The sequence below is a fragment of the Choloepus didactylus genome, chromosome X, assembly GCF_015220235.1.
Source record: "Choloepus didactylus isolate mChoDid1 chromosome X, mChoDid1.pri, whole genome shotgun sequence".
NCBI classification, from domain to species: Eukaryota; Metazoa; Chordata; class Mammalia; order Pilosa; family Megalonychidae; genus Choloepus; species Choloepus didactylus.
The window spans coordinates 111,493,301-111,508,582 of NC_051334.1; the positions used below are offsets into that span (position 1 = coordinate 111,493,301).

Genomic DNA, 15,282 nt, shown 5'->3' on the forward strand with positions numbered 1-15,282 from the left:
AAGAAATAAGGATGATTTTGCACCTTCACTATAGGTTTCTCTTCAGAAATGTTCTCTCCTACCTAACCCCATCCTCACTGTCTTACCCACCCCCTCCCTCATAGCCCCTCCCCTCTCCCAAAAGAAAATATTCCTAGAAATGTATAAAGCCAGAAACTCAGGCAAAAATAACTAAAATGTTTTAAAGAGCTGACTTACCTCCTTAAACTTAAGAAAATAAATTCTCTTTTGCATTCTAGTGCTCTAACCTCTAAGCCTTCCTTACGGGTACCCTTGAATTTCAAAAAAATGAAACAAATGAGAACAGAACCACAACACATGTTTCTCTCAAAACAACTCATTTAAGACCAAGGCAGAGTAAAGATGACATATTTGTTTATTTTTAAATAATGAACTATTAGGCTGCAAGAATACTATGTTGGCTAGTGAGTATTAATAGACAAACTTAATCAATGGGGAAGTTGAAAGAATATAAAAACAGAAAAAGAGTGTGTATTTTGTTAATAAAAAAAGGTGTATGTCCTAGCCTACAGCTTTAAAAAAGAATTAGCTAAATCTAAAGGATTTTTATTTTAATAGTCTCCTGTTCACATTTTTAATCAAAATAAGTATGTCATAAAAAGACAAGTTCAAGTGTCCAATTGTCTCCATTTAGAAGACACAGTAATTGGATTAGCGATGCTGTTGCCTGTTACCTGTCTTTTCCTAAATGTATACTTTGTACTATTTACTCTAACCCTATTTATAAGACTAAGATACAGAGCAACATGGAGTTCTCAATTCCAGCCCATGCCATGTTTTGCAGTCTAATTCTAATCATGATTGGGAAACACTGAATCAGGAAGTGTGTGTCTGAAGAGATGCTAATTTAGATCTCAAAATAGATTCAGTCATTTTGAGTTTTAGATGACTGGAGACAGGGAATTTCTAAGCCTGGAAACTGGTAACTTCAGGAATAACTTTCCTGCTCAGGGCCTGAAGATTAGAAAAATGGATCTCATAAAACTTTCAGCATAGTATTTCTGACAACTGCAAATTAGATAGCAGAATGTCCAAAGATGACTTTCTGCAATGATCTTTCATGGATCTGGGCAGAAAACTGAAAGGCAGAGAAAAATACTTAGCAAAGTAGAGAGCAATCATTATATGGGTTAGGAAAAGTGAGTATCCTCCAAGTATTCAATCTGTATGTGTGGTGTTGCTCATTCATTTGCCGTCTCAATTGTTTGCACTTTGTTTTTGTCTGTAGTTTTATTATTTTTTTAAGAAAAAAAAAACACCAACCTTTAAAAGCCTTTTGCCATCAGCACACACATAGCAATTTGCAATATCAAATACAACAATAGCACAGCTAGCAAAAGGGTTCTTAAAGCAGGGGTGTCCACAGCAAAGTAGCGGCATTGGAAAGTACTCGAGCTTCAGAAACAACCTTTTGGGGGCTCGATTTCACATCACTGAATCAATGAATAGTACACAATAAATGACCATTAACTTGTCTACACTACAAAAACAGTGGCGAGCTTATTAAAGGTGTCCAGAGCTTTTTTTTTCTTTTTTTTTCTTTTTTTAAATGTAATCCTCCACAATGGTAATTTATATTATAATTTTGACATAGAAAAATATATAAATTCAAACACTTAATACGTAATACTTTTCACAACTGAATTTGTCTCTGTTTCCCCAACATCAAGGCCCCATGAACAACTCAAGCCAAAGCTAATTTGCTCTAACTGAACACCCCTGCTGCCTGTTGAAACAAGAGGGATTGTCACAGAATGATAGTCATTTATAAACAATACATTTAGGGAAAGCTCTGAAATACAGCAACTTAAGAACCAACCATTGGTGACCAATTAAACATTCAGCTCTTGCTTCTGTGCTAGCCAGCATGGTTTCTTGCTCTTCTTTCCTGAAACTTGTTTAGAGAACGATATCCTTCAGACGCTTCATGCCAGGGGACTCTTTGTCGCGACCCTCCTTCAGAATAGGGTTGACCTCATGCATGACTTTCTCGCTGTCAGCTCCGCGGGGCTCAGCTTCAGAGGGACGAGACGGGCCACTGTTGACATTATTGATGTACTGCTCCAGATTGCGAGCTGGGGGAGCCAGGGCAACGGTGTAAGACATGGAAGGCTTGGTGGGCAGAGGGCTCTTCAGGTGGAGGGGGGAGGTGACTGGACTAATAGCCTCACAGCCATTGCCTGCCTCCCGGATAATGCCGTTGACCTTGGGGCTGCAGATGGTCACATCGACAGTCCTCTTGCCTTTCAGGGTGGGCCTCTCCTCAGCCAGGTGGTCACTGACATCTTTTCCAAAGGTTGCAAAAGTCCGCTTGGTGGGGCCGCAGTTGTCATAAGCCTCAACATCAGCAGCAGTGGCTTCAATAGACAGCGCAATGATGTTCCTCACATGCTCAGGGGACTTAGAGCGGGTGGGCATGGGGTTCCGGGGCATCCAGCATCTGTCAGAGTGGCCAAGAATCCGGCATTCTTCCCTGCAATGAAATCCTTCATTCTGATCTGTTTAGAAAAAAGAAAATATCAATTTCATCAGCTTTTCCCAAGAATCATTGTTACTCCCCAGTGTTCTGGTTTCTTAGGTACCCACAGGCCCTTCTGGGAAATGGCACTTTTAGATAGTCCTTTATTGCCATTGGGACAAGTGTGAAGAATTGGATTTTTAAGAAGCTGTGGATCTCTCCCTATGTACTCCCTTTTTTATTTCTGTTGCTGTTCTCACTGCTGACAAAACTAAAAACTTAAAAGGAAACAAGTTATGATGAAAAATATATTTTATAAAAAGTTTATCCTGAGTGTCAAGGTGCTGAGAGTCAGCATTTTTGTTATCAACAACTGTTAAAAATCAGCCATGTTTGAAACTGAATCCGACAGAAGACGGAGTGGATGCAGAGCAGAGAATCCAATCCAACAGTCAGTATATCTAAGGGGACTTGACCATTTTTTTTTTAACAATAGCACTGCCAACCACCTTTCCACTCTACCGATCACTAATATACAGTGCTTAATTTAATTTCAGATTGGTAACATGCTCTCTTTGAAACTCCAATCACATCACTTCTTTTTGACCACCAGCCCTACCAGCCAATCTCCTCATTATGCCATTTTGGTGACTTGATTTCCCATCTGAAGGAATATACTGAGATCCCTTTCTTCCATCCATCCCAAAAACTTTAATTAGCCTTATGCACACATCGCTCATGTGTTGGGCACCATTTAATTATACCCAACTAGCCATCCCTCCTTATCTCCCTTATCTGCAGTTTTATTAGGGTCATATTTCTGAAAATAATGAAATCTTTCATGTATTACTTTAACCCTATCATGGAATATCTCAGCAGTTAGAATTCATAATTACTGAGAAGACATGCTTTTCTCTTTCCATGCCAGGGTTAAGACTTCAATTTGTCTCTTAGAAAAGCTTTCTATATGGGCTTCACCAGAGCACGGGCCCAGGGGTTAACTTCTGCCTATCCCCAAGAAAACTGTTTATCCTAATGCCTGGTTTATAGACCTAGGTTTCCAAATCTATTTGTCTTCCTGTTACATTCTTCTATGAGGATCACCTAATGAAAATTTTCATCACATTACACAATGGATCAAAATATGAGCAGCTTAACATTTTTAGAAAACCTTGGGATGGGATTAGAGAAGGGTGGTGGTGACAAGGAGATATTGCAAAGTAAACAAACAAACAAAAACACATTAACATGTCAAAATAAAATGTATGTTGTGACTGCTTATTTACATAGGAGAAGAAGTCTGCGATTCACAGCATTACCTGGTATCAGTCTATATATAACACATGATTCCTTTTATACTTATACTTCTATTTTTTGGTGTTTTTTTTTCTTGATTGTTTTTAAACATTAAATGGCATAGCAAAACAAGGCACTGCTCTGCCTCATTCATGAAAGGTTCTTTGGTGGAGGGACACAGGCACAGGGGCTCAAGAAGTAATGACTGAGTTGAATTGAACTGAATTGAATTGATTGAATTGAACTTCTCATCATTTGGAGAAAATTCCTTGGAAGCAGATAAATGTCATGGGCCTAATCCATGCTGAGTACAGGTTTCAGCACAACTCTGGGCATGGCCCCTGGCCCTATTTAAGCTATTTCAAACCCAACCAAAGGTAAAACACCTTCAGTGTACCTGGACACCATTTGCCAATTTATCTTTAAGTTGGGCATTGTAAGTCCCCTTTGAGTGTTGGGAAATGAAACACTCAGAATTCTGCATAGTTAGAACCAGATACTAAATGCACATCATCACCAACAAGATAAGTGCCTTCCACATGAATAGGAAAATGCTTCTGCAAACTCAAGTATAGTTTGACACCAGAGCTACATGGCCATCTCTGCAAAATTAAGGGGTTGTCAAGGCTCTTTCTCTGCCCCTTCCCTGTAAACTCTGAGTGCTGCTGTCTGATACCTTATCATCATTCAATATGCATATCTTCCCTTACTGAACTTCATTCCAGTATCTTTGGCCTCATATCTAGCTCCTGAAATGCAGAAAATATGCAAGTAAGGAAAACATGTTGGGCCAAACTTGGGAAACACTTGCTTTATGTATACTCAAACATGAGTAAAAGAGTCCCAGGCTGACCTACCTCCAATCAGTTTCATCCAAATCTAGTGCTTTCCCTAAGAGGCCACAGAATCCCTCTAGTAAAATGCATCCCCCAGAACTTACATCTTCGAAGTTTCCTAGTAAGATGTCTCCCACCTCTGAGGCTCACCCTGAAACTTTCCAATAGCTCTAAAGAATTAGTGCGAGTGTGTGTTTGGGGGTGGGAGGGTGGGGAAAAGGTCAGTAATTAACTTCTATTTCTAAAAATTAGAGTGAAATTCCTCTGGAAGCCAGCAAGATGTCCAGAAGGATATGACATCATGGTCTTTTTCATCTCTAATTGAGGGCATAAAAACATAGAGGCCTTAGCCACTGAGTCCTGAAATCAGATAAAAGTGACCAGCTATGAAGAGGAAATCCCAGCCACCTTTAGGCTGAGATTACAGATTACAGGCCATCCCTGTGTCAAACTGAATCCAAGTACAGTGCTCCGTCTCTCTACTAGGCTGCCTCAAATGAACAGCACCCAGGGAGGGAGACCAGAGACCCCAGAGACAGACACCTCCAAGATCTTATGAATCTAGAAAAACCAGAGCAAGAAACTCAGTCTTCTAAAAAGCTTCTCAGCAAAAACAGTATTTGCCTTCAGTTTATCCACTGCCTAAGTGAATAAATCATTCTCTGGGAAGAAGAAAAGGTAAACTAACTCAGCACCCCCACGAATGCAATCACTGTAAGCCTACCCGCCAATCTCACTAAGCATACTCCGGCCCTATATGAACTAGAATGATATGCAATTTTCTCAGATTAATTATGCTGACTTATTATATACACTGCTCTTACCTCACACAAGTGAAGGCTTGAATTTAAGAGACTCATTTACTCACAATATCTCACCCTTGGCTCAGATATGATACCTTTACTTCCTTAAATCCTTACGGAGGGCAGTGAGTTGCACTTTCTCATTTTGGGTATCAAACGACTATAATAACATAGTTGGGTTTTCATTCCATGACATTTGTATCAATACAATTAAAATAAAATCTAACTTAGTTTTAGTGTTTATAGCCATTTTATATATAAAAGAAAACATGGTTAATATTGACAGGCAGGAAGAACATCTCTGCCCAGCACAAGGTAACCTTGTGCTGGTTTGAATCTGTTATGTACCCCATAAAAAGCCATGTTCTTTTAATGCAGTCTCATGGGGGCAGACCTACTGTGATGGGATCTTTTGATTGGGTTGTTTCCATGGAGATGAGACCCCAACCAATTGTGGGTGAGACCTTTTATTAGATTATATCCATGGAGATGTGACCCTGCCCATTTAAGGTGGGTCTTGATTAGTTTACTGGCGTCCTCTATGAAAGGATAAAAGGCAGAGACATTTGAAGAGAGATGCTTAGAGAGAAAATGCCCAGAGACATGTTGGAGAAAGTCATTTTGAAACCAGAGCCCAGGAGAGAAAGACCAGCAGACGTCGCTATGTGCCTTCCCTCGTTACAGAGGAACCCCAGATGCCATCAGCCTTTATTCAGTGAAGCTTTAGCAAACTGGAATAAACCTCTATTCATAAATGTATTCAGGTGAATTACCTTTCAAAAATCAAAACTTCAGCTTGGTAAAGAAATTAAGTATATTAAAAGTGAGATAGTCACAATACAAAAACCCTTAAGAATAGCAAGGAAGATAGACCAGATGTAGAGAAACAAAGAGACTACTTCCATAATTACATAGGACTGGGAGAGATTATGTTCCTGCCATCTTGCAGTTTTGCATGTGGGGATGGAGGTATGAGACTAAGGAGGAACCATTTATATTATCACAAATAAATTGTCAAGATGCTAGCTCCAGCTTAAACAGAGATAGGATAACAGTTCACTGATTCCCTGCTAATATTTCTCCTAAGAGCCTACCTGTGGCTCTATACCTTGCTACATCTTTATCTGAGCCTTAGCAAAGCAAAATGTAAAGTCCACACATAGTTGTGGAAATTCAAAGACATTATCATGTGCAGATGAATGAAGGCAGGAGTCTTTAATTCAAAAATACACTTGATTAGGGGTGACTGATGAATTTCTAAATTGGTTTTTCTTGCTTCTGAAGTTATCCCTAGAATTTGCTTTTTATATATACAAAAAAATTAAAGGAGTGCACAAATTTGGAAGAGGGATGTAGATCTCAAGACCATTGAACTCCTTAGTTCAAAATAAATCAGATTATTTTAGGTAAAAGTAATACAGAGAAAAGATAAAGCATCTTCAATATAAACAGTAGATAGAAATAAGTATATTCTGGTTACAATTTGTCTTTAGGGATCTTGGATAGAGAACTCCAAAACCTCTGGCAAAAAAAAAAAAAAAATACAAAAAACAAACAAACAAAAAACCTTAAAGGCATGAGTCTTGTGAGGGTATGGGAGGCAAAAGAAGCAGCAATGATTAAGCCATGATGTATAAGGAAAGAATTCAAACAGAAAAGGACCAGAATATGTTATTTTGTGCAGATGATAGCAACTCCTTGTGCAGTAATTACTACTATCCTCAGGACGTGAAACTGCCATCTCTTAAAGATGTGGGCAATGTGTTTCAATACTAGAAAGAGCCTACCCATATCCCTAACTGAAGTGAAAAAAAAATGATGAAAATCCCATCTCAGACTCTGCTAAAACTCTCAAAGTCCTAGTGGAATAGAAGAACTGAAAGGCTCTGTTGGGTTTGTATTGATGTCGAGTCACAATGGATGTCTTCGATAATGCTGCAGTTCTTTACAGTGATTCAGTGTCGGGGTGTATTAACTCAAAGATCCTAATGATCAAGGCAAAAATCCAACACTAAAATAGTTCAAGGTAACAGTTACAAGAGCAATGTGTTACCTATTCAGAAGTGATCTGCAATCAATGAGGCAGAAAGGAAAGTTAAAGTCTGCTCCAGTTCCTGAGAGCTCACGTACTTGGCTACTTCTAAGTAGCAGCAGTAACACAACTTACAAGCAAGTGATATGTAAGTCAGAAAAACTTCCTGTATTACACTCATATACATCCAGTTAGCTTAATCTGCATCATTTTGGCCATGAACATGACAATCAATGACCAAAGCCAGGCCAATTTTTGTGAAATGTAATGGAAGGGATTGTGGAAATGATTATGAATGGGTTAAGCACTTCTAAAATTGGTCACATGCATTTAATCAAGAAAACGAAATTGTTGAGAAGTGTCTCCCTCACCTTGACTTACCTAACTCCTAATCATCTGAGGCAGAGATAACTAATTGCCTACCAAACATCCATATAAATTTTTGTTGCTTAGAAACAGATTCCAATTCTGTTAGGGATGGCAATGTGCCCAGCTAAAAAAAATCTACATTTTTTTAGCCTCCCTTGTAAACAGAGATGGCCATGAAACTAAGACTGGGCCAATGTTATGAAGACAGGGCATCATAAGAACTCCTTAAAAGGAAGAATTGATTTAGCTTGGGGACCTTTTGCCCTTCTTCCTCCCTGTTTCAGCCTGTTTGGAACAGAGACATAATGGCTGGAGCTGCAGCATCCCACTTACTACCATAAGGCAACTTCAAAGATGGAATACATGACAGAACAGACATAAGGATCCTGGGATGTTAAAGATAATATAGAGACACATCTCCAGGTGTGAGCTTCTTTTATGTAGGAGCAAAAAATAAAGCTGTCTCTTGTTTAAGCCACTGATTTATTTTCTTTATAGAAGAGTGGGGTCTTTATTACCAGAAGTTGAACATAATTCATAACTAATACATTATTACTGATGTCTCAATTTAAATTTCACTTTCTTATGTAGCACTTCCATGAACTCTTAGACTAAGCTCAATCTCATGGTACATTCCTTTTATAGCACTCATCACATTTGTAACTACTTGTTTGATGTAGGTATCTTCTGCTAGCTTGTAAGCTCTAGATGAGCAAAGATTATATTTGTCTTTTTCCCTCCCATACCCACAAAACCTAGCAAATGGTCCAGCACAGAGAAGCTAGTCAAAAACAGTTCAATTTAATTGAATGAAAAACAAACAAGAAAAGATTGCAGCAACAGAACAAAGAATTTTGGTCAATATACCAGATACTGTCCCACTGATACATCTCCTAAAAGAATAAATAACTGTTCTATCTAGTAGAAACACTATAGAAACTTAAAAAGAAAACTATGTAGCTTTATCAGAGGCAATGAAGTAAATTGTAGAACTTGAGAAATACTAAAATCAAGTGTTAATTTACCCTCTGAGTGGTTTCCTGCACACTATCTGTAGGTCTTAAAGATATCTATCATGGTTTGGTGCCCAATTGAAAGTATATTTGCCATGTACCCGGAAGTTTTCTATCCTAACAATAGTTAATGAGGCCTATGCTGTGATAAATTAACAACACAATAAGCAGTCTGTGAAATGAATCTGTTGTTTCATTGTTTCTTGGCATAAGTAAAATTGTTAATTCCTACAAAATATAAGCCAAAAATGGGATCTATGGTGAACCTTTTAGAATGATTGCAGATGTTGATTCTTTCTGGCAAAACTAATCAAAATATATATGGCAAAACTAATGATCCAGCCAAAGTACCAAAGGAAGTACCCAAGGAACAAATTACCTGGAAAGAAGTTCTTAAAAGCATTTTAAGGCATGCAAAGTGTCAAGAGAAAGACCATACATCCTGTTTCTGTAACTTAAGAAGGCACATAAAGCAGTAATAAGCTCAATGGAAGAGGAAGGAAGGAAGAATATGAAGAGCAGGAAGCACTATCTGGGCTTTAGACATTCCATCTTGGTTTTGAACTGTTTGGCATCTTAGGGCCTGAATTTCTTTTGGATGTTTAAACACCATATGGAAAATAGTTGCTGAGCATCTAGCAAAAATTCAATAAGGGCTTAGGACGCTGCAAAATGACAACTTCACAGAACCACAGAACTCTCCCTAGCTGTAATGCTAGGAGGGGTTTATACTCACTTCATAAAGGATCCAAAGTTTTGGCAAGAAAAGATGGAGCTTGATTTGTAAAATATTCAAGGGAACAGCAGTGAAGGCCAAGACATTTTTAGAGACATATGAACCAATGACCTTGTGTTAGTTTCCTAGGGCTGCCATAACAAAGTACCACAAACTGGGCAGCTTAAAAAAAAAGAAATTTATTCTCTTACAGTTCTGGAGGCTAGAAGTCTGAAATCAAGGCATTGACAAGGTTGGTTTCTTCTGGAAGCTCGGAGGGAGACTCTGTTCCATGCCACTCTCCTAGCTTCCAGTGGTTTTCAGCAATCCCTGGTGTTCCCTGGCTTGCGGCTGTGTAACTCCAACCTCTACCTCTGTTGTCACATGGTGTTCTCTTGTGTGTCTCTGTGTCTCTATTTTCTTTTCTTACAAGGGTACCAGTCATTGGATTAGGGCCCACTCAAAGTCAGTATGGCCTCATTTTAAAAACTAATTATGTATGCAAAGTCCCTATTTCCAAATAAGGTCCCTATTTCCAAATAAGGTCAAATTCTGAGGATCTGGATGGACATGAATTTTAGGGGGACACTATTCAGCCCAGTTTAGGCACCAAGTTTTCTTGTAGCCAACTCCAGTGTTACAAGCATATCACAAACTTCACTACAGCTTCTTGTCTCTTTCTTGCTCCCTTCTTCTCTTTCTTTCAGCATTTTCCTCAATTTCAGCTCCTTTCTAACACTTTCTTTTTGTTCTCCTGGGCCCTAGCCTCTTGCTTCTTAGCAGACCTGCTTACAGCACTAAGGTCTGAAAGACAGCAGGAAGAAGGGGTAAGAAGGCAGGCCTGTGATTGGTATTCAGAACAACCATGTGGTATTATTTGATAGATGCCAAAGAAATGCTATCCAAAAACCAGCCCTGTAATGTGGAGTAAAATCCCCACATTTTTCATTCATCTCAGTACTGGCATTAAAGGTCCCTGTTAAAATAAAACGAGCTCATCATATTTTGATTGAGCTCACCAGATTTTCTTTGGTTATATAGCAGAGCCCTGGGTGAAGGAGACCCAGGAAAGAGTGTTTTGGTGGGGAACGAGAGACTAAAATTGTCTAGAGTTGGAAATGCCTTAAGAAAGGCAAAAGATAGGGATGGGGTTTGGGAACAAAGTGCCTGAATCTAACAAAGGGATGCTGCCAAAAGAAAGAAGATAAACATAACAGCTAGTTCTGATCAGCAGAGCTTAGCATTTTCAGGATGGCTGACCAGTTAAACAGCATGAACTCTGACAGAGATAGGGTGAATGGCTGGAAAAACAGATGACCCCCGACCTTATCCTAGACATACCATCTGACAACATCAGTTAACAAGTGCTACCCAATATTTGGTGTCTGTAATACCAAACGGCTCATAAGCCTCTCCCCTCATTCACAGTCTATGCACCTAGAATTCAATTATTCCCAATGCCACATGAAAATAGATTAAAAAGATGTCCCTTTCAGAATTCAAAGCAATTGAATTATCTTCAATGGAATCTTTACTGCTGAGCGGGTCGAAGAGACAAAGTTAAAACATACTGATGTATAAGTGCTTGAGAATTTAATATTTATGATAGATGATAGTATGGCATGTACAGTCATACAATCTAAGTTGCAATTTGGGCAATCACAATAGTTCCTGGAGTTTTCATTTTTGTACTGGGGCTCAATTCAATTCAATTCATAAAGAAGAGATTTCAAGATGTGTATAAGTATAAATCATTTGTACTGATGCATGGGGAGCAAGGATATGAAGCAGAAGGCTGCCTGGAAAATTGAGACTAAGAAAGAAGAGGTGCTGACAGTGACTAACATATGCAGAGATTTACTAGACTAGAATCTTTGGATTTTGGCTTCTATGATGGAGAAGATTATCTGACAAAGTTCTGGACTTCATCTAGGTGCTTAGACCACTTGAAAAAGCAACTCTACAAATAAAATATGAGGTGTCACAGAAGGCCAATGAAATACTCCCCCCAAAAAGGAATACTGAGATACTGCAATTCTGAACAAAGTGGGACCATTTTTTTAAAGCTTCATTCTAAGTTGCCCATAGAACTAATTGCCTTAGCCTATATGCATGGGACACTTAGAATACTCAGTCACTTTCTGAAGAGTTCATCCGGGTTGTTATGTTTGTGTGTTTGTTTGTTTGTGTTTTTGTAGATTAAAAGCAATGTCTCACACATTCTACAGGAATGTGTCTGTTTTGGACAGAAATGTGCAATCCCCATGTGATGTTTAACCAGAAAATAGACATATGCTAATTCCAAACAAGTATATATCAAAACTCCTTTGGAGTATTTAGGAATCCAAAAAATAACACTCTTATGTTGTAACTCAAAGCTCTCCCACTTTCAAGAAGACATTAATAAATTATGAGTAATTTTTTTTTGAACATATGTAATGTGTAAATGTAGTCAAGTCCTTTACCTACCTGGAGTATAAATTTAAAAAAGTATTCTAAGATAATTAGGCTACTGGGAAGATACAGTTTTTTCAGGTGACACTTATGAGTAGCTCTGAACCTAAAGTTATCTCCAACTTGGTTTTGCTCCTTCCTGGAAAATGAGGAAATTGCTAGCAATCATCAGCTTGTGTAAAAGTCACTTTTATAATAGTCATGAGCTTCTGGGTGTCAGATAGACAAATAAGGAGGATGGTACAAATAAGGCCGGGACAGAAAACAGGAGACAGGGCACTTTAGCCAGGAGAAAAGTCTTCCTTTTTTCCTTGAAAATGTAATGTTGAAGGGGAAAAAAAGCACCCAGCAGCTGGTGTTCCCCTTTACAAGAACTGATACTTCCTTCAGTAAAGTCCCAGAACATTCAGTTTTGTAGAACAGGCAATGATAGACATGAGTCAATGAAAATGTTGCAACTGCAACTTCTAAACTCTTTAAAGGATCTTGGCTGCCAAAATGTTCATATGACTGGATGGAAAAGCTAAGAAATAACATTAGTAATTCTCCAAGTACCTCTTCCATATTTGAAACAATAAACCCTCAGTAAACCAATCACTGTATATGCAACAATTCAAAGGGATAGTGTGTGTCACATCATCAGCTGAATAAGAATCACAAGAAATGACCACTGGAAGCAAATTGGAGTGTCAGAGGGATAAATACCTATTACTTATCTAGGTTGGACAATTCATTACCAATAAAAGCCTTGTAGAAAAGTCTAGCATTATCTTGATGTTTCAGTGTAACTTCAGCAACCATCTGGAATACTATAATTGCAATGGCACTGCTTCTGGGTACAGCGAACAGCACAATCATTAAAAAAAATTCATTTCAAATATCTTCCTGAAAGCTAATAAATTTTATAGCAGTTTCAGTCCTTCCTCTTTGCAACAAAGAAAAGCTTAGTTCCAGACAAATTAAAAGTGAATTGATTGCCTTAGGGGTATCTATTCAAATATCATTTTTCCATGTTAGAAATCTTTTTTCCTAAAACATTAAGAAGGAAAGAGAAATCTTGGGGAGGGGAGTGAGACGGAGATAAAGAATGTGAAAGGAATAGAAGCCAGCATGTAAAAAAGAAAAGCGATAGCAACAGAGGGAGAGTGAGAAATAGCCAAAACCATTAAATCCTTGTTTGCAAAACCAGATAGAAACCAACTTAAAATAAAATGCAAATGTGTCACTGGGGTGCAGGTCTAACATTTGTGCTGGAATTTATGAATAATAACTATGAATAATGAATACCAAAATTGAAGGGATCAAAAGTCATATTCTATGTTTCCTTGTCATTATCAACCTTTCATGGACAATGCTGTTTTATCCCTTTGCTCTTTTTTCCTTAAAATTACTCAGAATTATTTTTTCCCATTTGTCCACTTAACAATATTTTTTCAAGGCGTTGCCTCAAAAGCAATTAGACAAATTCAAAAGAAAAGCCAATTAATCTATTCTTTGAGGAAGCTTGGTGATTTGAAGGCACCCTATGCTTGTTCCACTGCTCTTATTAGGAACATGGTAGTTCCAGTGTGACTCTGGCCTCCAGCTTGCCCAATGCTTCTCTGAAAGAGAGAATGGCTGTTCAATCTGAAGCCTCCAGGAAGTCTTGGAATCTATTGGGGCCACAGCTGAAGGGCTTTTTTGAGATGGATAGCATTCTTGAATATAGGAGTAGTGGAAGTCTATCTGGTTGAGATTACCTGAGTTAAGGTTCTGACACAACTCTAGAGAAATCTATGTATAGGCTGATGCATAGTGAGCCTGGATCATGGCCACAAAGAACAAATCACGCGTGCACACACACACACACACACACACAAACACCAAGTCCTCATCATCCTGCATACTTATTTCCATTCACAAATTAAAACAACGGAACAAATCAAACTCCTGAAACCTAGGCTGGTAAATTTAAATGCTCTATTTACTAGAGATTACGGTATCTTTACATCCTTGGAATAATCTGTTTTTTTCAAAACGTTACATTCCCTGAACTACAATTTGATTGCATTTGCCCTTTGTTGGTTAAATGCCAATCTTTCATGACTGGGTCTGTGAAATATGGGGCTAATGAAGTAATGCCATCCTGTGGGGGGAGAAGCCCTGAAAAGTCTAATTCTAACAGAAAACAAGACAGCACTGAGAGTACAAAATCTGAAGCTTCCTTCAAGCCTACATGATTTTCATTCTCTGATGTTCCAATTTGGCAATTACAGAGAGGGAGGGTGTAGACTTGCTTTATAGAGGATGTTGGGATTCTAGCATAAAAAATATTCTAAGAGTAAATTGAAATTATTAATTAAAGGAAAAGCATTCTTTGTCCCTAGAGTTTTCTTATCCCCTTAATTCCACTTTGCCATTCTTTTTTTATCTGCTTCTGTCAGTTAGCGAACAGCAAATAATCTGGCAGATAAAATAAATGGCTTCGGCAAAATGAAAATGGTTCCTAGCTGAAGAGCTAAGGTTCATCATCTGCTCATGTATTAAGACATGGTACCACTCCTTTATCTCTCCTAATGGACCTGGGGTCTGGCAGGTGGGGGGGGGCGGTGTAGAAAAGGGTTAGAAAGGAGAAGAGGGAGGGCAGATACAGAAATATATTTTAAAATCTGCTGCTGGCATTCAAAGAGCTCTCTGCTGTTATTAATCTCTCTCACACACGAACACACACACAGAGTCTACATAGAATTGTAATGCTGGCATAGTTTGCTGGGTAAGATGCTCTTATAGGACACTAACAAACAAGGATATTGAAGAATCATTTTATTCTCCTGGGGAATCTTTATCTCCCTTCTTCCAGAGTTTATGCAAACTGAAAAGTTTATATTTCTAACACCCTGTTGTCAATTCCAATATGGGAGGGCAGCAGTATTTCAACAAAGAAACCACTCACAAGTAATGATTTTACAGAGACAAGAGTGGGAAAACGAACTGTTTGAAATGAGTCTAATTCCTTGTGCAATGGCTAATAAAAAGAAACATCTGAACACAGTGCTTGAGAAGCATTTTTGTACTGTTCAACAGACTGAAAATAATAGCCATTTTTCTGGTCTGCATTACCATTAATAACAGCCTTCCCTTCTGGTCATTTGTGTTTACAGAGGGAATAAAAATTGATACAAGAGCTTGCTTTTCTTCTGCACCACCCAACTAGACACAAGCTGTCCAGATGATTTTTTTTTTTTAGCATGAAAAAAAGTTTTAAAAGTAAAACTAATCATTCTCTCAAAATGTTTGGAAAATCAT

The 15,282-nt window shown here is 38.3% G+C and overlaps 1 protein-coding gene across 1 annotated transcript in view; it reads right to left on the reverse strand.

The window, feature by feature from the left end:
• Positions 1-1,561: 1,561 nt before the first annotated feature.
• The window catches only part of PCDH19 (protocadherin 19), an 81,034-nt gene continuing 67,313 nt past the window's right edge, over positions 1,562-15,282 (reverse strand). Inside the window, exon 4 of the mRNA XM_037820857.1 lies at positions 1,562-2,519. Coding sequence (XP_037676785.1) covers positions 1,921-2,519 — 599 coding nt within the window. The 3' untranslated portion in view covers positions 1,562-1,920. The remainder of the gene's footprint in view (positions 2,520-15,282) is intronic.